The 24,310-nt window shown below is 59.5% G+C and overlaps 2 protein-coding genes across 4 annotated transcripts in view; one reads left to right on the top strand and one right to left on the bottom strand.

Annotated features, from left to right (window-relative positions):
- Rfx1 (regulatory factor X1) overlaps nucleotides 1-18,199 on the bottom strand; it is a 21,938-nt gene extending 3,739 nt beyond the window's left edge. Inside the window, exons 1-13 of the mRNA XM_090336141.1 lie at nucleotides 18,003-18,199; nucleotides 12,588-12,937; nucleotides 8,540-8,649; nucleotides 8,295-8,378; nucleotides 7,273-7,380; nucleotides 6,191-6,307; nucleotides 5,276-5,377; nucleotides 4,724-5,041; nucleotides 4,069-4,163; nucleotides 1,914-2,301; nucleotides 1,535-1,716; nucleotides 807-926; nucleotides 576-691 (exon numbers count right to left, since the gene is read on the bottom strand). Coding sequence (XP_090192267.1) covers nucleotides 576-691; nucleotides 807-926; nucleotides 1,535-1,716; nucleotides 1,914-2,301; nucleotides 4,069-4,163; nucleotides 4,724-5,041; nucleotides 5,276-5,377; nucleotides 6,191-6,307; nucleotides 7,273-7,380; nucleotides 8,295-8,378; nucleotides 8,540-8,649; nucleotides 12,588-12,885 — 2,038 coding nt within the window. The 5' untranslated portion in view covers nucleotides 12,886-12,937; nucleotides 18,003-18,199. The remainder of the gene's footprint in view (nucleotides 1-575; nucleotides 692-806; nucleotides 927-1,534; nucleotides 1,717-1,913; nucleotides 2,302-4,068; nucleotides 4,164-4,723; nucleotides 5,042-5,275; nucleotides 5,378-6,190; nucleotides 6,308-7,272; nucleotides 7,381-8,294; nucleotides 8,379-8,539; nucleotides 8,650-12,587; nucleotides 12,938-18,002) is intronic.
- Rln3 (relaxin 3) lies at nucleotides 17,794-24,310 on the top strand. Of its 3 annotated transcripts, none has more exons than XR_016536123.1 (2): nucleotides 17,794-18,045; nucleotides 23,759-23,846. XR_016536123.1 is itself a non-coding variant. In XM_090336094.1 (2 exons), exons 1-2 carry the CDS (start codon nucleotides 22,075-22,077, stop codon nucleotides 23,995-23,997), a joined length of 441 nt encoding a protein of 146 aa, XP_090192220.1. In that variant the 3' UTR covers nucleotides 23,998-24,310. The 3 variants fall into 3 exon arrangements, 1 of the variants encoding a protein (XP_090192220.1); XR_016536124.1 differs by lacking the exon at nucleotides 17,794-18,045 and adding an exon at nucleotides 18,404-18,496 and having other exon boundaries at nucleotides 23,759-23,839; XM_090336094.1 differs by lacking the exon at nucleotides 17,794-18,045 and adding an exon at nucleotides 22,075-22,276 and having other exon boundaries at nucleotides 23,759-24,310.

The raw sequence follows: 24,310 nt of genomic DNA, 5'->3' as shown, positions 1-24,310 counted from the left end.
GAAGAAGTCACCTACGATGCCCCTTGTGGCTTCCCAGCACCCCATCCCCCCCCAGTTCCACAGACATCTCCAGGACCCAGCAGCAGGTATGTGGCTGACAGAGGAGGCTGGCAGGCACTGGAGAGGGGACATCATGGGACCTGTTCTTGGGGTCTGGTTTTGTGTGTGTGTGTGTATGTGTGTGTGATAATTGTTGTTGGCATGGTTCTGGAACTCAGGGCCTGGGCATGGTACCCGAACTTCTTTTGCTCAAGGACTTTTCTGCCTGGGCTGGCCTCAAACCATGATCCTCAAATCTCAGCCTCCTGAGTTGCTGGGATTACAAGCACGAGCCAGCAGTGCCTGGCATGACCTCTGTTTCATGTTGCTTTTGTGTGATTGTTTTCCTCGTCACGGCACACACAGACAAGACCAGGGCTCCCTTCCCCTCTCTCCACTGAGCAAACTCGCCAGCATTACGACAGCCTATCCTATGGGCTCTGGGATCCCGTAGGATGCTCAAAAATAAGAGCATCCCTGCCTCCTGTCCTGGTGGAGTGGGGGACCCAGCCGCCCCTCAAATGCCAGGGTCTCACCCAGAAACTGCTGGTACTGCTGCACCTGGGCGCTGATGTCCGACAGCCCCGTGCTCTGCTGTGGCCCCACGGCCACGCCATTGGTCATTCCCTCCATCTTCTGCACGGGCTTCAGCCTGCAGGGTGGGCAGGAGGGAGGGGCCTGGTGGGGGGGCCGGCTGGGCAGGGCTGCAGGGTGGATGAGGACTGCGGTGGGGACCTGTGCAAGCTGGGGGCCGGCCTGGCCCTTACCTCTGCTTCTGGGAGAAGGGCTGGCCTCGCATGGCCATGTGCTGCTGGTCTTCCATCAGCCGCAGGAGAGGGGAGCTGGCCTTGATTCGCAGCCCATAGTAGTGGTACTTGGAGTTTCCCCTGGGCGGAGGGCAGAAGGTGAGAATGGGAAGAGTCCTCTGGAGTCTCACTCCACCCCCTCCTGTCACCCCTTCTTCAGGACTGCGCAAGCCTTGCCAGGGTCTGTTTCAACTGCACATCCTCAGTTCTTAGCTGGGCCAGGCAAACTGACCAACACTTGCAGCTGCCGGCCCAATCTCAGAGCCCCCCCTCCTTCCCCAGCCTGGAGGGATGGATGAACAAACTGAGGCCAGAGGGCTCCCGAATGGAGACCACAGCTAGACGTGTGAAGGAACGCATGCATAGCCCAAAGGATGATGGATGGATGGATAGATGAGTGGGTGACGGAGGGGTGACGAATGCATGTGTGAATAGATGAGTGGAGAATGGGTAGATGACAGGGCAGATCGAGGGGCGTGGTCATCCACGTGTGTGGGCGTGGTTGCTTGTGGGGCGTGGCCTGTGGATGGGGCAGAGCCTCATGCGTGGGGTGGGCGTGGCCCCCAGGGGCGGAGACTGGGTGGGGCGTGGTCTCCCAGGGCAGAGGTTGTGGGCGGAGACTGGGTAGGGCGTGGTCTCCCGGGGCAGGGCATGCCGGTGGGCGGGACCTCGGGTGCGGACCGACCTACCTGGTGCCCAGGCGGCGCGTGCGCAGACCCATGAAGACGGAGCGGATGAGCTTGCCGAAGGAGGCGGCGTTGACGGGCTCCAGCTTCTGCTCCTGGCAGTGCAGCAGGTAATGGCAGTAGAGGGTGCTCCGCGGCAGGCTCACGCCCTCGGCCGTCTCGTAGTTGTCCAGCAGCCACTGCACCTGGGGCGGGAAGGAAAATGCAGGGGACCCCGAAAACCATCCCCAAGCCCTGGGGAGGTGGCCATGGGGTCCCACCGCGCCTCCCCCCCTCCAGCTGCATCCCACGGAACTTTCTAGACCAGCGTGGCCCAGCCAGCTTTGGAAATGCCCATTTGTTCAGCGTGGAGGAACCTTCTGGAGAGGCGCCGGGGCCTTACCGTGGCTGGCGAGGCACGGGTGGTGTGGGAGTAGGACTGGCTGGCACTGCCCAGCATGAAGCCGCCCTGGATCACGTAGGTGCCGGCTCCGCCGCTGCCTCCGCCGCCGCTGCCGCCCCCGCCGCCACCACCGCCGCTGCCGCCGCCGCCACCACCGGTCCCGCCACCTCCGCCGCCGTTGCTGCTGGCGGCCCCGCCGCCGCTGGTGGAGCTGGCCGCCACCACCGGGCTGCCTGGCACATACATGGGCACCGAGCCGCTGCTCGCCACCGCCTGCGAGGTGGCGGGCGAGCTGACCTGGGCCGCCGTGCCCGCGGCCTCATAGTAGCCGGTGCCCGCCGTCTGCGTGTACAGGGGCGCCTCAGGGTAGGGGTAGGTGCTGGAGCGGCTGCGGGAGAGGCAGAGGCGCGGGGTGAGGGCCGCGGGGTCCCGCAACGGGGCTGCAGCCCCGGGGAGCGTCCCCACCGCACAAGGGGCAACTGAGGCAGCAGGGCCCATCACCGTCCAAAACGAAGAAACCTGGACGGCTGGCGGTGTGGCCCAGGCCGCGGAGCACGCGCCGGGCACGGGTGAGGGCCGGCGGTGCCCCCAGCGCCACCCCGAAACACGAAAGCAACCTGGGCTGCACCTGGCATGGCAGCCGCAGTGAAACCGGAAATGGTGGAAGGCTTGCCTAGCAATCTCAAGGCCAGTACCCCATGAACCGAACTTCTAGGCAGTAAGGAAAAAGAATGTGAGGTGGAAGCAGCTTACTCCTGTATCCTTAGCGACCTTGTGAGAGGCTGAGGTCCAGAGGGCCCAAGTTCCAGGCCAGGTCAGGATAGAAAAGTCAAAAAGACTCCTGACTTCTAAACAGAAGCTGGACTTGGCGGCATGGGCCCGTCACACCAACCCACAGAATAAAAGAGGTGGAATCCAGAGCAAGGATAACCTATCTCAAAAATAACCAGGCAAAAAGGGGTCAAAGACCCGGCCCGAGAGTAGAGTGCCAGCTTATAGCAAGATCTGGCCTGCAGTTTAATCACTAAATATGGGGAGGGGGAGGGATAAAAAGAAAAAGGTTAAAAAAAATACAAAACAAAAAAACGAACTAGGCATGGAGACTTGTCTCAGTGGCAGAGGGTGGGTGCACTGCCGAGTGAACAAAAGCCTCCTGGCCTATGGTGGGGAACCAACGCTGAGCAGAAACGTTCAGGCTCGGGGAAGGAGGTGGAAAAAGGCAGGGCCTCCGGAGAGGGCGGGGCCTCCGGAGAGGGCGGGGCCTAGAGGAGGCGAGGTTCTGATTGGAGATGATTGCCTTGCCCACCCACAGAGGTTGTTCCCTCTTATTGGCTGAGAGTTTTCTCCAGCATCAGGATTACAGGTGTGAGTCGCCATTTCTAAATAGAAAATAGTTCTTTTCTCAGAGTAGAGTACCTATGGGAAGATATAAGTAGGTCACAAAAGGGCAAAGTTGGGGATCAGAAGGGAAATAGTATTTCACTGCTTAGCATTTCTTACTACGTAAGCCAGAGGTGCAATCCCAGGCTCTCCAGAGGTGGAAGCAAGGGGAAAAGCTGAGGTCAGACTGGGCAAAAAGTTATCAAGACTCTAGCTCAACAAGTGGGATGGGAGCTCGATATCACTGGGGTTTGAACTCTGGGCCTGGGTGCTGTCCCTGAGCTCTTCAGCTCAAGGCTAGTGCTCTCTACCACTCCATCTCTCGGAGTCACAGCACTATCTCCTAAGGATTGCAGTTCTAAGTCAGCCTCGGCGGGAAAGTCTGTGAAACTCATCTCCAAGCCAGAACTAGTTGTGGCTCACTCGAGCCAGGTTCAAGCCCAAGGACCAGCAGAAGTGGCAGAACCTGCCTCTAACCCTAGCTTAGTAGGCAAAGATGGGAGGATTATGGTCCAGGTCTACCAGGTAAAAATTTAAAATCCAATCTGAAAAACACCTAAAGTAATAAAGGGTGGGAAGAGGCTCCAGTGGTAGAGTGAACAGCAAATGTGAGATCCTGAGTTCAAATCCAAGGACTGCCCCCACCCCCACCAAAAAGGTTGCGTATAACCATTAAACTATGTCACCTGAGCTTTGACAGCCCAGCATTCTAGGAGCCAGATTTGTGGTCTGGGGTTCCTACAGGCCTGCCCTACACCTAGCTCTACCCACTTACATGGCACTGGCTGTGTAGCTGGCGTCGCCGCCCTCCACGTATTGCACCTGGCTGGAGTAGACGTGGGAGACAGGCACCTGCTGGAGCTGCTGGACCTAGGGCCAAAGGACAGGAGGTCAGGGGTGAGCCATCACCGTGCTTCTGTATTCTCGGGCTGGTGGCCGCCCCAGCACTCCCTGCTGCCTGGGACCCTAGCTGGGCAGGCACTTCCAGGGGCATCAGGGGACTGGGAATCAGGAAGTTTCCAGAGGCAGCGTCTCTGCCTCAGCTGGGGCAGCTCCAGGGGGACCTGATGTCAGCAGAGGGGACACGGAACAAGGCTGACAGTTGGTCTGAGAGCCTGGGGAGTGGGCCAAGCATAGGGACAAGGTGTTGCTAGCACCGGAGCCTGGCATCATAGACAGGGCCTCCAACTCCAAGCCTGAATGTTAGGGTTCAAAACACCTGGGACTGACAGAGCTGCTTGGGGGGATGGGGGTGGGCTGGGGGCTCAGTTCCCCACCTTTGACGGCCCACCCTGACCTGCAGGGCAGGGCAGGGCCAGGGTCTGCAGGGGCAGGGCTGGGTCTGGCCTGGGCAGGGGCGGAGCCGGGGGCACAGATGGGGCGGGGCCAGGGGACTGCGGGCTCCCCGCCCCCTTCGGCCCACCACCTACTTTGAGGGCGGTGGCGGCCGTGCCGAACACCAGCACCTGGGGAACTCTCTGGATCCTGACCCTCGGGTCGGGCAGGGGCTCGAGCACCACCTTCGGCGGCGGCAGGAGCAGGTGCGGGGGCAGCACGCCCACCAGCTCCACCCACTGCTCGGCGCCCGGCGGCGGCCCGGGGCTGCCCGGCCGCGAGGCCTCGGGGTCCCGGGGGTCCCCGGGGTGCCGCGCGCCGGGCCCCGGGGAGGGCGGCGGCTCCGGAGGCGGCGGAGGGGGCCGCGGCTCGCGCTGCTCTGCCTTCCTAGCGGGAAACTGACTGTCTGAGCTCTGGAGGACAAACAAGAGACACTCGGGGGTCACCGGGGGTGGGGGGTGCGGGCAGCCCGGCCCGGGGTCTGGGGACAGAGGGCAGGGCAGGCCCACGGGGTGTGAGCCGGGCTGGATGCCGCAGGCCGCTGGGCAAGACAACTCTGGCCTGGCCCGGAGGGGGGCGGCCCCTCCCGCGGCCTGCATCCGCCCACCCCCAGCAGCGCATCGCGGGGGGGGGGGGGGGGGACCCACCTCCTGAGCCACGTGGACCGGCTGGAGGCTCTGCACGGTCAGCTGCTGCACGGGGCCGCCGGCTTTGGGCGCCTGCGGCGGGGTGGCCTGCACCACGGACCTCTGGGGAGGGAGAGACAGCCCGCCTGTGGTAACCATGGCAACGGCGGGGCGCCCAGCCCTGCACACCCAAGAAGAAAGAGCCTCCGTGACCCCTCGCCTGCGGCGGCGGAGAGGCTCAGAGAGGAAGGCCCGGGAAGGTGAGGCTGGCAGGGGCGCAGGGACCCTGTGGGGCCGGCCTGCCCCCATCCCCCAGCCGCTTCCTCCAGGCCCAGCAAGATTGGCCCGCGTGCCAGGCTCCCAGAGGGTGGGCAGAGGGTTGATGCTCCTCCTGGTGACCTTATTGTGGGGATGCCAGCATCCTCAGGGCCCAGCGCTGAGCATGGCCCTGGGACCTGAACCCGTGTCTCAAGGTTCAGAGGGGCGAGACCCTGGGCCAGGAGCTATCTGAGAATCCTTCCCGCTGAGCTTTTGCTTTCCTCTAAGCTCGGGTCTTGATCTGCCATGCCTGGCTTCGTCTGGTCCTTTGAGAGGCTGGGACTGTTTCCTACCACGCGAGCAGGCACATGCGGTGCCAGAAGAGTGCTGCCTCTGGCTCTGGTGGCTGACAGCTGGGAGTTCAGGGCTCCCTGAAGGCCAGCTGGGGTGGGGGCCGAAGCCTCTCTGACACTTGAGAGGTGTGCAGGGACTTGGCCGTGGGATGCTGTGTTGGGCTGTTTGGCAGAGGCAGCGGGCACCTCACATGGGGCATTCTGATCCCAGCGGCCTCCACCCCGGGGTACCAGAACACGAGTCACACAGGTGGCTGAACTAGGACACAGCCACAAGTGGCTGCCTGGCCAGGACCCCTCGCCCCTACCCGTGGTGGCCAGTCACCTCTTGGGTGATCGGGACACTCTGCTGGACGTTGTGAACCTGTAGCTGCTGTGGCACGGAGCCTGTGGGGGCCCCGGCTGTCTTGCTGGCAGAGCTGTTGGCCTGCACTGGTGACCTCTGCAAAGGAGGGAGACAGGGTGCCATGTGAGAGCTAGCTAAGGTGCTTTTGGAGTACCTGGGCCCTAGCCCACGCTCTGTGGAGCAGCAGTGGAGGGGGTGTGTCCCAGCTACCGAGGCCCAATGTCTCCTTCCTATACCAGCCTGGTCGGCTGGGGTGGGGTCCAGAGGTGCTGGAGGGCGGCTGGCCACCTTCCCAGGCACTCTGAGATGACTCAGGACCAGCTGGGGACTCCTGGGAAGACCAGGTGGCATGTGAGGGTCATGTCTCAGAGGTCCTGCCAAGGACCACACTGCCATGGAACGGCATGGCACCATGGTACCCCACACGTGGTCCAGCACACACAGGCGGACTGGTCACAGGGCCCCTGCCGGCTAAATTTGATGGCTAGCAGATGGGCAGTGGGCCTCATGGGCTCTTGATTCACTTCAATCCTAAGGATTGAACATGAGGCCCACGTGCTTGCTAGGAAGTCCCTCTTGTCACCTGAATCTCACCCCAGCCCTTTTGCTTTAGTTATTTTTCGGATCATGAGTTTTTGCCTGGGAGGGCCTCAAACCCTGACGAGAGTCGGGGTCTACCTTAACCTAGAGAATAGCTGAGACTACGGGCATATACTCCCAAACTCTGCCTCCTTCTCTCTTTTCCTCTTTAAACATGAGGCTTCAAAGCCTGAAGTCTGCCTAGAGGTAGAGAGGAGTGGATGGCTGGAGCTGGAGACTGACTCAAGTTTCTGAGCCCATCCCTGTGCTCTGGACCGCTGTTGCCTGCCTGCCTCCCTCCAAGGCCACATAGGCAGACACGCTAGCCACCATGTAGCTGGCTGAGTCCACTGCGCCGTTTGGATGGCCACCGGCCAGGCCTGCTGGACTCCAAGCGACAAGACCATGAGTACCGGCAAGGGCAAGCCAGAGCCCCAGTGTGCTATGCATGTGACACCACCAGAGACAATCAGACCACCTACCTCGGGGGGCGAGTGCACCTGCTGGGTACTGTGCACGGTCAGCGCAACCTGGCCACCCTTGCTGCCGGGTGCTGTGCTTTGTACCACCAGGCGTTGTGTGGGGAGAGTCTGCAGCCCAGGAAGAAAATGGGTGCCAATCACCAAGACAGCCAAGTGCAGTGGGGGCCGGGGGTGGGGGGGAGATATTGGGGATGGAACCTGAGGCAGCATGCATGTTTGTGTTGCATGAATGCATGCCAGGCTCCAGTTTACTACAGGCCATGCCCCACCGCTGACCATGCAACCCACAACACAACCCCAGGCCTGCCGCTGACCACGCCCCCTAGATACGAGCCACGCCCCCACACCTGGCCACGCCCCTCGCGCAGAGCTGCCCCTCCAGTCCTAACTGCAGTTTGCCCTAGCAGGGCAGTCACCGCCCCTGTGTATGACCTGGGGCTCCATGAGCCACGTGGCAGTGTTTTCAAAATCTCATGTGGTAGAAAAGTTCATGTTTAGCTTACAAAACCTTTTTTTTTTCTTTTGCCAGTCCTGGGCTTGAGCTCAGGGCCTGAGCACTGTCCTTGGACTTTCTCAAGGCTAGAGCTCTACCACTTGAGCCACAGCACCACTTCCAGCTTTTTCAATGTATGTGGTACCAAGGAATCGAACCCAGGGCTTCACGCATACTAGGCAAGCACTCTACCACTAGGCTACATTCCTGGCCCAGCATGCAAAAACAAGACTGTGCCCAGTTCTGTGTGGCTTCACTAGAAACAGGCATGGGCCCTGCCACTCTATTAGTAATGTCCTGATCAGAGTCTGTGCTGGCTGCAGGCTCTTGCTGGGGGACCCTTAGCCTCCTGAAGCTCATGGAACCTGTCCTGCCCACGGCCCCTGGTCCCTGATGGGTTTGTTCCTGCCCTGTGGAGGCCATTATCCAGAGCTCTGTGTGGTGCCTGTGACCCTGGCAGAGACAGGCCCAAACACAGGGCAGGGGCCTGGTCATGCACCCTGGGTGAGGCTGGGCCAGGAAGCCTCACCTGCTGTGGCACCTGGATGTTGGTGAGCTGGAGGGGTGACACGTGACCCGGCTTGGCCTGCACGCTTGCCTGGACCAGCAGCCGCTGCGGGGACAGGAGTGAGGGCCTGAGTTGGGAGGCTGGCACCGGGCAGGTGGAAGGATCAAGGTAACAGTAGATGGTTCTGGTAAGAAGCTATGGGCAGGGTGCCCTCGGCCCCAGCTGGCCCTGCCTACCTCGTACCCATCCCCAAAGCCACATCATACCTGCTGGGTGCCCTGTACCTGCTGAACCACTTGAGTGGGGACACCAGTCTGGCTGGCGGTGGAGCCCGGGCTGGCCTCCGACACGGTCTCACTGGCCCGCATGGCACCTTCTGTGGGGACAGATGACTGGGTCACAGCCCTACCCTCTGCATCTGACCCAAACCCAAACCCTAGCCCGTGTGGAGGAGACAGTGCAGCGCTGGACCAAACCTGGCCGCTCCAGCCGTCCTGCCGGCCCCCCGCCTGGCTCGCCCATGGGAGGGCAGGACGGCTTCTCCCATCTAACAGGGCTGTGGGGAGGGAAGGAGTGGCCGCCCTCCTGGCAAATCGGAGTGGAGGGGCTGGGCGCCTTCCCTGGCATGCGCCCTGGCTTCTAGAGAGAGAATGACCCGAAAGCCTGCAGATGCCTGCCCTGTCCCGAGGGGGCGGGGGTACTCACGCTGGCAGGCGGCCAGGAAGAGACAATCGTACAGCATGGGTGCCCTTGCCCACCCCGGGCCGCCGGCCAGCTGTCCCGGGGGCCACCTTGGCAGGAGGAGCAGGGGCTCGGGTGGCGTATTTATACCCACACAGCTAATCCCACCTGAGGACGCTGGCGCTCCCACGTGCTCTCCAGGGTAAACACGGGGCTCCTGAGGGTGGCACCCAGAGATGCTATCCGGCAGGCGCAGGTCAGATTTCATGCACACCTCGTGATGAATGTAGCCATGGGGGGGCAGGGAGAGCCTACAGCGCCGGTACACTCCCCACGAGACCCCCGCCAAGACACACCACCATCTACCCCCATGGGGAACGGCTGGCTCCCAGCTCTGGGGTCCCTGGCTTGGGCTGGCTGGGGGAAGTGGCTGAGGCCCCTTCCGGGGATTGCCTAAGGACCCCCGGGGTCCTTGCATGACCAGGACCTCTGGGGCCCAGGCACTGCAGGGCTCTCTCCAAGCTATGCAGCAAGTGCACAGTGGGGCTCGTTCAGTTGCCACAGGCCCCCCTCCTACCCCGTGTGACACCCCAGCTCCACTCCTGCCATGTGTACCCAGTGGTATAGGAACCTGGGGCCTGGTCCAGTCCTAGAGGATCCCAAGGTGGGGTTCAGCCTCCAAAGGGGGTCTGGGCCTGAGTGGGGGTGGGCACAGGAGAGGCCTGGCCGGGCAGAAGGGAGCCTCCAGGCCAAGCCTCGGCCTGCACGTGACTTGGGGGGGCGGGGATGGCCCGTGTGGGAGGAAGGGGGCTCCCTGTGGCCACATGTTGGGCCCGCGTGTGGCCAACCCCAGACCAGCTCTGCCAGCTGACCGTGCAGCCAATTCCAGGTGTTGCTGGAATCTTCCCCGGCTTGGGGGAGGGCAGAGGCCTGGGCCTGGGGGGGAGGGGGAACCTGAGCTGGCCCGGAGTCACGTGACCAGGGCTGCACACCTGGCTGTGGAGTGCCAAGAGCCAGGCTCAGCCCTAGAGATAGTTTCTGATGGGGCACTGCTTGCTTCCCTCTCCCCGCAGCCTCTGGGTCCTCCACAGTTCTGGGCAGGCCAGGAAAGCAATAGTGGAGACCTGTCCCGTGGACAGAGGGAACCTCGACAGGTGTGGCTGGAAAACACGCAGCTCTGGGCTGTCCCTTGTCTTCTCTTGGGAGTGTGGTGCCCCCCCCCCCCCATTTCCCTCTCCTGGACTGGAAATGAGAAGTGCAAGCAGGCCGGGTACCAGTGCTCACACTTGTAATTCCAGACACTCAGAAGGCTGAGGATGGCGGCTCAAAGCCAAACTAGACAGGAAAATCTGTGAGACTATTAGCTCTCGTTAGTCCCCCAAAAGCTGGAAGTGGAAGTAAGGCCCGGCTGGTGGCGTTACCAGCCTGGAGAGAAAAAGCTGAGCCAGGCGATGGTGGCGCAGTCCCATAACCCTAGCTACTCAGGAGGCTGAGATCTGATCATGGTTCGAAGCCAGAAAACTGGAAGTGGCGCTGTGGCTCATGGGGTAGGGTGGTAGCCTTGAGCTGAAGAGCTCAGGGACAGCGCCCAGGCCCACAGTGCAAGCCCATGACTGACCAAAATAAAAAGGGGTGGGGGGTACATAGGAAAGCAGGGAAGCCCAGCTGGAATGCCCTTCCTCCAGCCAGAGAGCAGCTGTTTCTTCCTTCAGGTGTGGGGCAAGAGTGAGTGACTTCAGAGGATTACTATTCCTAACCAGGGAAAGGCGAGCTTTCACCTCCTGCCACTGCCAAGGTCACCAAAGGCAGAGCGCTAGGCTCGGGCTGGACACGCGCTGCCCTGCCCAGCCCCTGCTGTGGACGCCCAGAGATCCTGGGTTGTGCCCAGCTCTGGCGGCTGCTCCCTGCCAGTCCTGGGACGCCTCAGGGAGCCCAAAGAGTCAGCAGCAACTCTGGCCTAGGAGAGGGGACGGACTGCAGGCCGGCTCCCAGCCACCCTCTCCTCCTCAGTACAAATCAGGGCAGTGTTTGGGCCACTGAGAAGGGCAAAGCTCCTGCTGACAGCCAGCCAGCCAGCCAGCCAGACAAGGCTCTGCAAACAGAGCTCTCCTTCCCCACCCTCAGCTACTGAGCTGGAAACCTGGAGTATTCTGAGGCCTAGAGCTGTAGTGATGTCTACCCCAGATCCTCAATCTGGGGAGAGCAGACTGAATCATCCTAAAAGATCCACATAGCTCACACATGGAATCGCAGCAACTCGGGAGGCTGAGATCTGAGGACTGTGGTTTGAAACCTGCTCATGGGTGCCCTGAGATTCTTATTTCCTATGAAGGAGCAGAAAGCCAGAAGGGAAGCAGTGGCTCCAATGGTAGAGCACCTGGGATAATGCCCAGGCTGTGAGTTCAAGTCCCCATACTGGCTCTGGGGAAAACCTGGGGTGGATGGAGAGCTGGGATGCTAAAGACCACCATGAAGGGGAATTGCTGTTGGGGACCTGAGCCCTCCCCTGCTGCTGGGGCGGGACGGGGTGGAAGAAGAGGAAGCGGGGTGCCGGGGGTGAGGCGGGTGGCACAGAGAGGAAACCAGGAAGGAAACAGCGCCCGCCATGGAGGGGCAGCATCCACAGTGGGGTAGGGGAGCAGGAGCTGGGGGAGGCAGAGGAGGCGGGAGGGGACCCTGATGGGAGCTGACTGGGGACAGGCACAGAGGAGCCAGGGAAGCCAGCTGGGGCAGGAAAATCCACGAGCCTCTGATCGCCCCTGAACCACCAAAAAGCCGCAAGTGGAGCTGTGTGGCTCAGTGGTAGAATGCCAACTTTGGGTGAAAAAGTGCAGGGACAGCCAGGGCACTGGTGGTTTACGCCTGTCATGCTAGCTACTCAGGAGGCTGGGAGCTGAGAGGCAGCAGGTGGGCATGCCGGGTTGAGTATTGGTCCATGGCAGATGCAGGTGGAGGGAGGGCAGAATTGCTGCAGGGTCTCTGCAGATCTGCCCCTCCCAGCCCACGGAACCAGGCAGGGTCCCCTCAGCTCCACCCTTTTATTTTTTGATTCTGGTGGTTATTTTTCAGGTAAGGTCTGTGCTTTTCTCAGCCATGCTTAGTCTGGGGGCCACAGGCTGATCTGAATGACCAATGGTACAGGAGGAAAACGCGAAAGCCAGTGCCAAGAAACCAATCAGTGGGTGCCTTTCCATGCCAGGTCCTGGCCTGGAGCCCAGGCCACTGTGGTTTCCCCCGACCCAACAGCTCATGGGGTCTTGCTCATCTGTCCAGTGTAGAGGGACAGAGAAGGGTGGGGCCCTGGGCCACCTGCAGCCCTGCTGTACCCCTGGATCTGCCAGGGGGACAAGGAGGAGGTGACCATCCAGGCCTCCCAGCCCTTTTCCCCAAGAGGGAGATGCCTACATGGTTCCTTTAGAGATGGGGAAACTGAGGCCAAGAGATTGGGGTGTTCTTTTGGGAACACCTTCAGCAACAGATACAAAAACAAATTGGAAAGCACCCCCAGTGAGACCAGAGTTTTGGGGGGCAAAGAAGCCTCCTTGATCGGCCTGACCACCTTTGGACCAGGGGAATTTGGCCTGCCTGCCCGTCTCCCCCCCACACCCCCGGGCCAGGCTCCCACACACTTACCAGAGACGGTGACCACGATGTACTGTTGGGGGACGGGGGACGGGGCAGGGGCGCCGGTGGGCTGCGAGGGCGTGGGGGCAGCTGGGAGCTCTGGCACGTACTGCTGCTTCTGGCCCCCGGGGGGCTGCGTCTGAGGCTGGGGGCTGTGCAGCTCGGTGACATAGGAGGGCTGGGGGGCGGCAGACGCGGGAGGCTGGGGGGCGGCCGCGGGGGGCGGTGGTGGCTGGGGTGGGGCCTGGGGGGGCTGAGGGGCTGGCGGGGCTGCTTGGAGCTCGGTAACGTATGCTTGTGTCGCCATGCCAACGGCAGGGAAATGAGAATAAATAAGGCGTGTTTTTCTTCTTCTCTTCCTTGGGAAGAAAGAAGGGAGGGGAGAGGACAACAAAACAAACAACAACAACAAAACACAGAAGAAAGGAAAACAAGGATTAATGGGGAAGCCAGAAGAGGCACAGCAACCTGGAGAGGAGTGAGGGGTCCCCACGAACCTAACCCCCCTGGGGGCCACCACACATCCCAGGGGAGCGGGGGACAGGGGACGCCTGGTCCCTATCCTGCGCCCTCCCCTGGACCCCAGGCTGTGAGTGCAGGCATGCAGGGGTCCCCGCATCCACTTCAGCTCACGGCCAGGCCCCTCCTCTATACTATGGACACTGGGCTGAGGCTCTCTGCTTCCCACCCCTAGTTTTCTTTGGGGAGACATTGCAGTAAGGGCAGCAGAAACAGGCACTGCCCAGGCCCCAAGGGAGACAGGTGGGCAGCGGTGCCCTCCCGCAAACCAGGCACAGAGCCGGGGTGACACTGGGACTCAAGTGGTCCAGTGCCAGCCTTGGGTGAGAAAGCTCAGGGACAGCGCCAGGCACTGAGTTCAAGCCCTGGGATGGGCACATGCACATGCGCACGCACACACACGCGCACAGGCATGTACACAGTAGCAAGGCAGCTGGCCACAGGGGCTCACGCCTGTCATCCCCCTACCTAGGAGGCTGAGATCTGAAGATCATGGTTCAAAGCCAGCCCGGGCAGGCAAGTCTGTGAGACTTGCATCTCCAATTAACAGCTAGAAATGGAGTTATGGCTCAAAGAGACAGAGCACTAGCCTTGAGCATCAAAGCTTAGGAACAGTGCCCAGGATCTGAGTTCAAGCCCAATGGCGAGAAGAACACTTGGGCAGGGCAGGGCAGGACGAGGGACTTGAACTTGTCCACCTCACAGCCACTGGCTTGGTGGATGGCCAGGAAGGTTCACAGGAGCAGCAGGAGGCCAAGCGGCCGGGGCGGAGCCAGGGCGGGGCCAGGGCGGGGCCAGAGCAGAGCCAGGGCGGGGCCTGGGCGGGGCCTGGGCGGGGCCAGAGCAGAGCCAGGGCGGGGCCTGGGCGGGGCCAGGCCACATCTGGAACCCGGGAGGGCTGTGGCCCAGTGCCCCCCTGGCCTGCTGGAGGCCAGGTCAGAGAGAGGGAAAGTAGAGGAGGGGAAGGAGGCCCTGGGACATGGCTTTGGCTCTCCTCTCCTCACTGCCAGTGGTCCTTCCACAAGGCTCCAGGAAAAACACAATCACCTCTGTGTGGCCTCCCTTCCAGCTGCCAGGGACATGGAAGAGGGGCTTCTGAGCCCCCCCTATACCCAGGCCAGGCTGGGGGTGGCTCAGTAATAGACAAAGCCAGCAGATCCCAGAGCCACCTCCACTGCCAGACCAGGGCTCTCCTGAGAAAGGACAGGAATGGATGAGAGCCAGCTTCTCAGGAGGCTGAGAGCTGAGGATTGCGGTTCGAAGCCAGCCCCGGCAGGAAAAAGTCCGTGAGACTCTTACCTCCAGTGAACCACCAAAAAAGCTGGAAGTAGAACTGTGGCTCAAATGGTAGAGTGCTAGCCTTGAGCACAAAGAGGCTCAGGGACAGGGCCCCAGGCCCTGAGTTCAAGGCCTAGGCAACAAACAAACTCCACACTGACAGGGAATGCTAAGTTCTCCAAGACACAAATCCTACCTCACCCTGTGCTTCAGGCAGGGTAGGAAGAGGAGGGGAGGGGGGCAAGCCTGTGAAGTCCTCACTGAAACATACCCAGAGCTTGGCACTCGCCGTATTGTAGCACGAGACCCCTTGATGGCATGTAAAACCAGACAAAAAGATGGCTTTTGTTTGTGATGATGGTCCTGGGGTTTGAACTCAGGGCCTAGGTGCTATCCCACACCTCCACTACCAGCTTTTCAGTGCAGAGAACATTCCCAGACTCCTGCTGGCTTCAGGGCCTCTGCACTGCCGCCTCTTCCACAGCATTTGCTCCTGTCTCCTCCCACTCCGCTGTCCACTGGTTCCTTTTATCGCTCAGCCTGAGTGTCACTTCCCTTGGTGCCATGTTATTTTCTGGCACTGGAGCTTCTCTGTTTATTGACTTTGTTACTCATAGCTTCTCTTCCTTCTGGACTGGAAAGGTGAACTCTGCAAGTCCAGAGTTCGAGACTGGAATGTCTCGCCCATCCTCCATCCAAAACGCCTGGAATACCCAGGGCCACGCTGGGCTCAGCCCCCCCCTTTTTTTTGGGGGGGGGGGTCAGGGGGCTTGAACTCTGGGCCTGGGTGCTGTCCCTGAGCTCTTCAGCTCAAGGCTACAGCCCGACCCCTGGAGCCACAGCCCCTCTTGCCCTTTTCTAGTGGTTAATTGGAGATGAGAGTCTCAAGGTCTTTAGTGCCCGGGCTGGCTTTGAACTGCGATCCTCAGATCTCAGCCTCCTGAGTAGCTAGGATGACAGGCGTGGGCCACTGTGCCCAGCTAGGGCTCAGCTCTTATTTTATTCTTTACTACTTTCCTGCAGTGCTGGGGCTGGAGCCCAGGGTCCTTGCAGATGCCAGGCAAGTGCTGTACCCCTGAGCCACGCCCTCGGCCCCCCTCCCTAGCCTTCCTCTTGACATTGGTGTTGGCTGGGTGAAATCTATCCCTAGGGAAGGCCTGGGGAGCACAGGACCACCACAGCACTGCGCCTGCACCCAGGACGGTGCGTGGGTCAGAAGCAAGCAGCCAGGGTGCCCGGCCACGCCCTGCTCTCCCCCAAATCCAAAAGGACAAAAATAAATGTGGACCCTTCATTTGGCCAGCCACACAGGAAGTGTCAATCAGTGTCATGACAGCGGTGACAGCGGCCAGGGCCTGGGCGATTAGCACTCAGTCAACACTTAAGCTCCACAGCACAGCAAGATGAGATGAAAGTGAGGACTGCCCTAGCTTTGATACGAGTCCCCGAGGCCCAGGAGAGCCAAGCAACTCACCCAAGAGCACTCAGCCACAAGGCCCCAGAGAAAGGACAAATACATGGAGGCAATGCGCCCTCCTCTAGGCAAATGGACCAGTGGTGAGGGGAAGAGGAGGCTGGGCAGCCAAAGATAGAAGATAATCAGATACCACGACAAGGAAGTGGGGCTGTGGCTCAAGAGGCAGGGAGGTAGCCTTGACCCGAAGAGCTCAGGGACACCGCCCAGGCCCAGAGTTCAAGCCCCAGGACTGACCAAACCAACAAAACCCAGAAAATATCCACAGTACCAAGGCATTCTCTTCCAAGCCAGTCTTCCTAGCATATACGTTGATCTTTTTCAGAAACTTGCTTTTCTTTTTCTTATTTTCTGTACTGGAGCTGAGGCTTAAACTCAGGGCTTAGGTTAGTTCCTTAACTCTTTTACTCAAAGACTCAACATCTCCATTTCTGGCTTTTTGGTGGTTTATTGACAGATAAGACGTCTCCATGGACTGGGGCTGGGAGTGTGGCCTAGTGGTAGAGTGCTTGCCTAGGATGCATGAAAACCTGGGTTCGATTCCTCGGTACCACATACATAGAAAATCTGGAAGTGATGTTGTGGCTCAAGTGGTAGCCTTGAGGAAAGCCCAAGGACAGTGCTCAGGCCCTAAGTTCAAGTTCAAGTCCCAGGAGTGGCAAGAAGAAGAAGAAGAAGAGGAGGAGGAGGAGGAGGAGGAGGAGGAGGAGGAGGAAGTAGTCATCATCTCCTTGGACTTTTCTGCCCTTGTCAGCTTCATACTTTGATCCTCAGAGCTCTGCCTCCTAAGTAGCTGGGATTACAGGCGTGAGTCACCAGTAGTGGTTATCCTGACCTATCCTTTTCCTTGAAGTTTATTGGGTGGTTTAGAAGAAAAAGAATACAGTTCACATGCCAATGCCAAGTTCAAATGTAACACACAGAGAAAAAGCAAAGTATACTTGGCCTGCTCACTCAAAACAACAATAAAACGAAAAAAACAAAAAGCAACCAATCTGGCAACCTTGTTATCCTAAGAAGTAGTTGCAAAGATTCTCTGATGACAAATGGGGTCATTTCTCCTTTTCTCGGACCTCATTTCCCCTCCCCGCCCCCCCCCCCACAACCTGGTACCTCTCTTAGTGGCAATGTGACCAACCCCCTGTTGAGTCTAAACTCGAAAACATGTCTGGCTGAGGGGCATGGTGGCTTAAGGAATCTAAGAAGCTTCCTCTCAGGGGCCACTGGCTGATGCAAAGCCACACTTTGATGAGTAGAACAGCTAGGATGGGGGGGGGGGGGGTAGAAAGAAGACCAGAGACCACAGGATTAAAGTACCACCAGGATGGAAAGCAAGGCAGTTTCAGTTCCTCCCGTCCTGGCCTCCGTTCCTGCAGTGGGGAAGCGGTCCAGGCTAAGGCAGCATGGGTCAGTTCCCAGCCCTGGGCACCCCCCAAGCTACTCTGCTGCCCCAGGCGTGAGGGCCGAGACTCAGCTCATCGTCATCTACCCCAGCGACACTCGGATCTCGGGGATCAGCCCCCAGAGAAGCTCCTGGAAGCAACTTGGGGAGTCCCTGGCCGGGAAAAAGGCCCAAGAGCCACACCATTCACCCCCATTTTAAAGGATGGAACATTGAGGCCTCCAGTAACAGCCGGCACCGGTTACAGCTCTGAACCCTGGGCACGACGACGGGGGCGCTGATGGAGACGCAGCACACGCGGCGGGCTCACCCCGCTCGGGGGATCCAGCCGGCCCGGGGTGGCGGCCGCGGCTCCACCCGAGTCCCCGGGGCGGGAGGGGCTGGCCACGCCCCCGGCCTCGGCCCCGCCCCGTCCCCTCTCGCTCCCATTGGCCCAGCCTTCCGAGACCCGCCCCTTCGCACCTCCCGACATATAAAAGCCCCCCGCCCGGGCCGGCCGACCTCCACTCGCCGGCGGCCTGCGTGCGCCCGCCCCTCGCGGGGGACGGGCCGCGGGACCGGGCGGGGGGGTGGGGGTGGGTGGTGTCGCCCCAGCAAGGGCCTCGGCCCCCTCCCCCATGGTCCCGACTGTCGCCGCCGCCATTTTGATCGCCCGCCCCTTCCCCCTGGACTGTGATTACAGCGACACCCGCCGCCCGAGCCCCGCCGCCTGCCCCGGCCCGGCCTACCGCCCTGGGGCCGTCCCGGTTACCTCGGCTTCTCCCCACTCGTGTCGACGGAAGGGCTTTTCCAAGGTCTCGGAGGCGATGCTAGGAAGGGGACGGGGCGTGCCAGGGTCCCCAGGCCGGGCCGGGGGGTGGGGGTGGGGGTCGGCCGGGCGGTTGTTGTTGTTGACTCGCGTTGCCGGGTTGCTTGGTCGCCACGACTACCGTGGCTATGGCGCCTCCGTTTCCCTCACCGGGGCAACTGTTGCTACCCACCCTACTACGTCACGCTCCGGGGCGGGGCCCTGGCTGATTGGCGGGGCCTGGAGGAGTGATTGGACGGCGCTGAGCCTGGCTCGCGGATGATTGGCTGAGGGTCACGCCCGTCAACGCCCGCTCCACTTCCTGGCCCTTGGATTCCTCGGCGCGAACGTCCATCAAAGGAAACGGAGCCCTCAAAGGCTGCGAAGCCCGTCACTCCCTTCAGGAAGCGGCGGGCCAGAGGAAAAGGGCGGGACCCGGAGCCCGCGATTGGGTTGAGGTTGTCACATCTGCCCTCTGGTTCGGTTCCCGGGATGTCAATCCTCCCGTCGGGGCGCGGCGGGGGCGGCGGGGGCGGCGGTGCGCACGCGCGGCTCCCCAGCCCGCCTCCGAGGCTGCAGCCGGGGCCTCCGCATCTGAAATAACTCACCGGAGGAAAGCGCTCTTCCTCGAAACTCGTCCCCCTCCTCGGCGGGGGCCGCGCGCTGACGTCACGGGCGGAACGCGGCGACGCGAGCGCGGCCCTCTGTGACGTCAGCGGCCCGGCGGGGGCGCGGTGACGTCACGGGCACGCCTCTTTCCCGCCCCCCCCCCCCCCCCCCGGCGGCCGTGGCGGGGTCCCCGTCCCCGTCCTCACCGCCGATCCGCCCGGGAAGGTCCGGCCGGCGGCCCCTCCGTCCGCTCCAGCCGGGCGGGCGGCGAGCGAAGCACCGGCCAAGCAGCTGAAGAGCCAGAGCTCCTGAGTTCAAACTCCAGCAGAAGGAAGGGAGGGAGGGACGGGGTCTGTGGGGCGAAATGAATGAAGACGAGAGGAGAGGCGTCCTCGAGCACCCGCTGAGGAGCCGGGCAGGTTCCCGCGATGGGAGCATCCTACAGAAATCCTAGCCGTCAAGTACAGCAGCATCCCCACACTCAGAGGGGAGGTGGCTCCCCAGGCCAGACGCAGGCTAGGGGTGACAGCCAGGCCGCCAGCCTCCCGTCTGGGGACTTTCCGGTGCCTGGGACTTGACCTCCTCAGCCAGGAAGGAAGGAAGCCACACTTCCAGTCTGTCTGGACCACCTGGCCGAGCCCTAGCCCTGACAAGTCCTCCCCAGGATTAGGACTTCCAGACCCCGCCGTGCCCGAGAGTAAATGCTAGCAAGCCAGGCTCCCCTGGCTCACACCCGTAATCCTAGCTCTTCAGGAAGCTGAGATCTGAGGACTGCAGTTGGGAGCCAATCCACAGCAGGAAAGACCATGAGACTCATCTCCAATTAAGCACCAAAAAAAAAAAAGCCAGAAGTGGAGCTGTGGCTGAAGTGGTAGAGCATTAGCCTTGAGCAAAGTAGCTCAGGGACAGTGCCCAAGGTCCTGAATTCAAGCCCAAGACAGCAAACACACACACACACACACCCCAAATTCCAGTAGGTATGAAACATGGCATCATGATAACACAGGAAAGTGCTGATTTTTTTCAGACATGCACCTCGCTGGATTTAGAAATACTGATGTCAGGCCAGGTGTGGTGGCTCATGTCTGTCAACCCAGCTGTCCTGGAGGCAGTGGTCAGGAGGATCACGATTTGCAACCAGCCTGGACAGAAAAGTTTGCAAGACACTTTCTCATGAAACCTGTTTGGGGCTGGGAGCCAGGCCTAGTGGTAGAGTGCTTGCCTAGCATGCATGAAGATCTGGGTTCAATTCCTTGGTACCACCAACACAGAAAAAGCCAGAAGTGGTACTGTGGCTCAAGTGGTAGAGCTCTAGCCTTGAGAAAGTCCAAGGACAGTGCTCAGGCCCTGAGTTCAAGCCCAGGAATGGAAAAAAAACAACCTGTGTGTACCTGTCATCCTGGCTCCTTTAGAAAAGCTGACACACAACACACACACACACACACACACACACACGAACTTTGGTGAAGAGCAGACCTAGGTGTGAACTGCATCTCTGCTCTGCCCCTGCTGTGTGTGCTTCCTCCTGTGACTTCACCACTCTGTGCTGTGGTTTCCTCCCCTACATAACCAGGAAGTTCTGATGAGCACACCTCACTTTTTTTTTCTTTTCTTTTCTTTCTTTTGTGGGTCATGGGGCTTGAACTCGGCCTGGGTGCTGTCCCTGAGCTCTTGGGCTCAAGGCTACTGCCCTACCCCTGGGCCTGACGCTGTCCCTGAGCTCTTCCGCTCAAGGCTACCACCCCACCCTTGAGCCAAGCCCCACTTCCTGTTTTCTAGAGGTTGATTGGAGATCAGAGTCTCAGGTCCTTTTGTGCCTGGGCTGGCTTTGAACCTTGACCCTCAGATCTCAGCCTCCTGAGTAGCTAGGATGAGAGGCGTGAGCTACCACACCCAGCCACACTTTATTCTTATAGCAAGTTTCTAGCACCAAGTTCCTTATGTCTTAAATGTCATTTCTCCTAGGCACATTCCCATTGGATGTGAACTCTGTCCCTTTGTCCTTTTCTGGCTCGCCAACTCCTGGCCTGGGTGGCTTGCTATGTGAGTCACGAGTCAAGGGCATGTTCTAGAAGTCAGGGGTCATATCTGATTGCTCTGCTTCAGAAGGACTGAGAAATAATTACTCCTCCCCTCCTGGTGGCCTCTTGCCCTCTCCTGTGGGCTGCTCTGGGAGCTCCTGATCTGAATATGTGCACAAGTCTGACAACACCTGCACCTTTCTGAGTCCAAAAGAAGATGGAGATAAGAATATAACCGGGGCCTGGAGTGTGGCCTAATGGTAGAGTGCTTGCCTAGCATGCACAAAGACCCAGGTTTGATTCCTTGGTAACACATACAGAGAAAAAAGCCGGAAGTGGTGCTGAGGCTCAAGTGGTAGAGCTCTAACCTTAAGAAAGTCCAAGGACAGTGCTCAGGCCCTGAGTTTAAGCCCAGGACTGGCAAAAAAAAAAAAAAATATATATATGTATATATATATATATATATACATATATATATATATATATAACCAAAGCCCAGTGTAGGGGCTCACGTCTGTAATCCTAGCTACTCAGGAGGCTGAGATCTGAGGATGGAGGTTCAAAACCAGCTCGGACACAAAAAGGACCGGAGACTCTTATTTCCAATTAACCTCTAGAAAACAGGAAGTGGGGCTTGGCTCTAGGGTAGGGCGTAGCCTTGACCTGAAAAGCTCAGGGACAGCGTTCAAACCCCACAACTGACCCTCCCCCCAAAAAAATTAGCTTCCCACAAGGCTGCCAGAGACTTTGATGGCTTTTGTGTTTGTGCCAATCCTGAGGCTTGTACACTGGGCCTGAGCACTGTCCCTGAGCTCTTTTGCTCAAGGCTACCGCTCTACCACTTGACCCATGCCTCTAACTAACTCGGAATGGACACTTACAGATTTTCCTGGAATGGTGAGCCTCTCCCGCTCAGCCTCGATGGTGCCTAGCCTCTGTGTATTTTGAAACTGGGATGTTACACGGCTCTAATGGGCTCACTGTGGACTCCACAGTGGCTCAAAGGATGACCCGGGTCTGTAGCTAGGATTCCAGGCGTGTGTCCCTGTCCCTGGCTGTTAGGATTGCACAGGGGAATGGCACCTCTGTCCACCAGGGGTTTTGCTGTGCCCTCTCCAGCATCATGGAGTCCGTGTTCTTTGTGTAGAATACAAATGAAGGGTTTGTGGCCTAGAATTCACTGCATCCTGTCTGTCATCCTGTCTGTCGCCCCCATCCCTGGCAAAAGGTTATCTTGTTGACGGAAGGACTGGAAAGGTCGGATTGTGGGGGAGCCATGCTCTTCTCCCTGTGTCGGGGGAGATAAGAGAGGTCAAGGTCTTTCCTCAGGCAGGGTCGGGGAGCTGTGAGATATAAACGGGGGTCCCAGGAGCTGTGGGGCGCTAAGCCACCGTCACATCCTCAGCATGGCCAGTCACTCGCTGCTGCTGCTGCTGCTGCTGCTGCCCGTGGCCTGGGTGCTGGCAGGGGGCCTGGCGCAGGGGGGCGAGGCTGGAGCAGGGCCCTATGGCGTGAAGCTCTGCGGCCGAGAATTCATCCGTGCTGTCATCTTTACCTGCGGGGGCTCCCGCTGGAGACGGGGTGACTTCCTGGCCCACGACTCGCTGGGTGAGCCCATGGGGGACGGTGCAGGGGGCCCTGGAGTCGGGGACAGAGGTTCAAGGAAGAGATGGGGGTGGAGTGTCTGCCCCGCCACGCTCATGGCCCCTAAGCTGGTAGACTCCAAAGTGGCACTGAGCTAAACCAGCCCCAGGAGCTCCTGTAAAATCCTAGCCACTCTAGAGGCTGAGATCTGAGGATCAAGGTTCGAACCCAGCCTGGGAAGGATTTGGGCACTTGGTGTGTGGTCTTTCCCCCAGCATACCTGACCCCCCCCCCACACACACACTCACTGAGCCGCCTCACCCCCACCCCACCCTGACACGAGTTCTTCTGGATTCTTCAGTGGACCAGTGCAGTCTAAACAGATAAAGCTGTGCTCAGTCAGGTCAAGGGAAAGGAAGAAGCCCTGAAAGGGGCAGGAGATGGAGTTTCCCCAGAAGAGGGGTCTGGGAAAAGAATACTACTCACCATGATGAGGATGATGATAATAGAGGGATGAGAGTGGGTGGATGGATGGGTGGGTGGGTGGGCGGATGGATGGATGGGTGAGTGGGTGGGTGGATGGATGGATGGGTAGATGAGTGGATGGATGGATGGGTGTGTGAATGGATGGATGGGTGAGTGGATGGATGGATGAGTGGATGGATGGATGGGTAGATGAGTGGATGGATGGATGGGCAGATGAGTGGATGGATGGATGGGTAGATGAGTGGATGGATGGATGGGTGTGTGGATGGATGGATGAGTGGATGGATGGATGGGTAGATGAGTGGATGGATGGATGGGCAGATGAGTGGATGGATGGATGGGTAGATGAGTGGATGGATGGATGGGTGTGTGGATGGATGGATGGGTGAGTGGATGGATGGATGAGTGGATGGATGGAGGGATGGGTAGATGAGTGGATGGATGGATGGGTGGGTGGATAGATGGATGGATGATGAGTGGATGGATGGATGGGTGGGTGGATGGATGGATGGATGGATGCGTGGGTGGGTGGATGGAAGGATGGATGGATGATAGATGAGTGGATGGAGGATGGATGGGTGGATGGACATGAATGTGACCTCAAAATAGACATTTGCTAGATTCTGAAAGCTCTACCCTTAACTTCCTGTCCCCCCGGGATCCCCTCAGTATCACCTTGTGATTGTCCTTGAGAGAATGGCCATAAAATAGCATCTGGCAAACAGTTACCATTCAATAAATCGTTGGTGACCACTCTTGTGTCTCTGCTTGTCATGCGCCCGCTTTTCTGAGTGTCTGGGTGCTGTCTGTGAGTTTTTGGTTTTGGGGTTTTATTTTTTGTTCAAGGTTGGCACTTGACCACTTGAGCTACAGCTCCGCTTGAGTGGAATTCAATCCTGGAGTTCACAGGGGGTTGAATCACAAGAACAAAGAAATAACCTAGTCAACCGGGCACCATATTCTGGGGGCGACAAGCTGTGACCCCTCCTCCCAGTCCTAATTTTCTTCTTTTATTTGCAGGGGACGTGTTCTCAGACACAGACTCGGATGCAGAGGCCATGGGGCCTGCAGGGGACGAAGCCATGGGCTCTAGAGAATGGCTGGCCCTCACCAAGTCGCACCAGCCCTTTTATGGTGGCCAGCCCAGCTGGCAGGGCGCCCCTGGGGCTCTGCGGGGCAGCCGGGATGTCCTGACGGGCCTGTCAAGCAACTGCTGCAAGTGGGGCTGCAGCAAAAGTGACATCAGTAGCCTCTGCTAGGCCCCTGCCCCGTCCCCTACCCCACTGACCAGTTATTTATCCGAATCCAGGCGTGTTGGGCGGACTCCGGTCATTCTTTCACTGACCCCCTGGGCCCTGAGGCCTCCAGGGTCCCTTACCCGGCCAACCAGGCCGCGTCTGCCACCGCAGCTGTGTGCCACATTTGTGTCCCTTCTCTTCCCAAATTAGCCCCATGGAGATCCTGCCTACTGCCTGGCTTCCAGTATGGCTGCTGTCAGTTCAAATCACACCCATTCCCTGCAGGGCAGAGAGGAGAGAGGAATGGTACCAGGCTCCCCATGACCTGAAAACC

Source organism: Megascapheus bottae, chromosome 1, assembly GCF_031878675.1.
Source record: "Megascapheus bottae isolate mThoBot1 chromosome 1, mThoBot2.hap1, whole genome shotgun sequence".
Lineage (NCBI taxonomy): Eukaryota > Metazoa > Chordata > Mammalia > Rodentia > Geomyidae > Megascapheus > Megascapheus bottae.
This window is presented reverse-complemented; position numbering and strand designations above follow the sequence as displayed.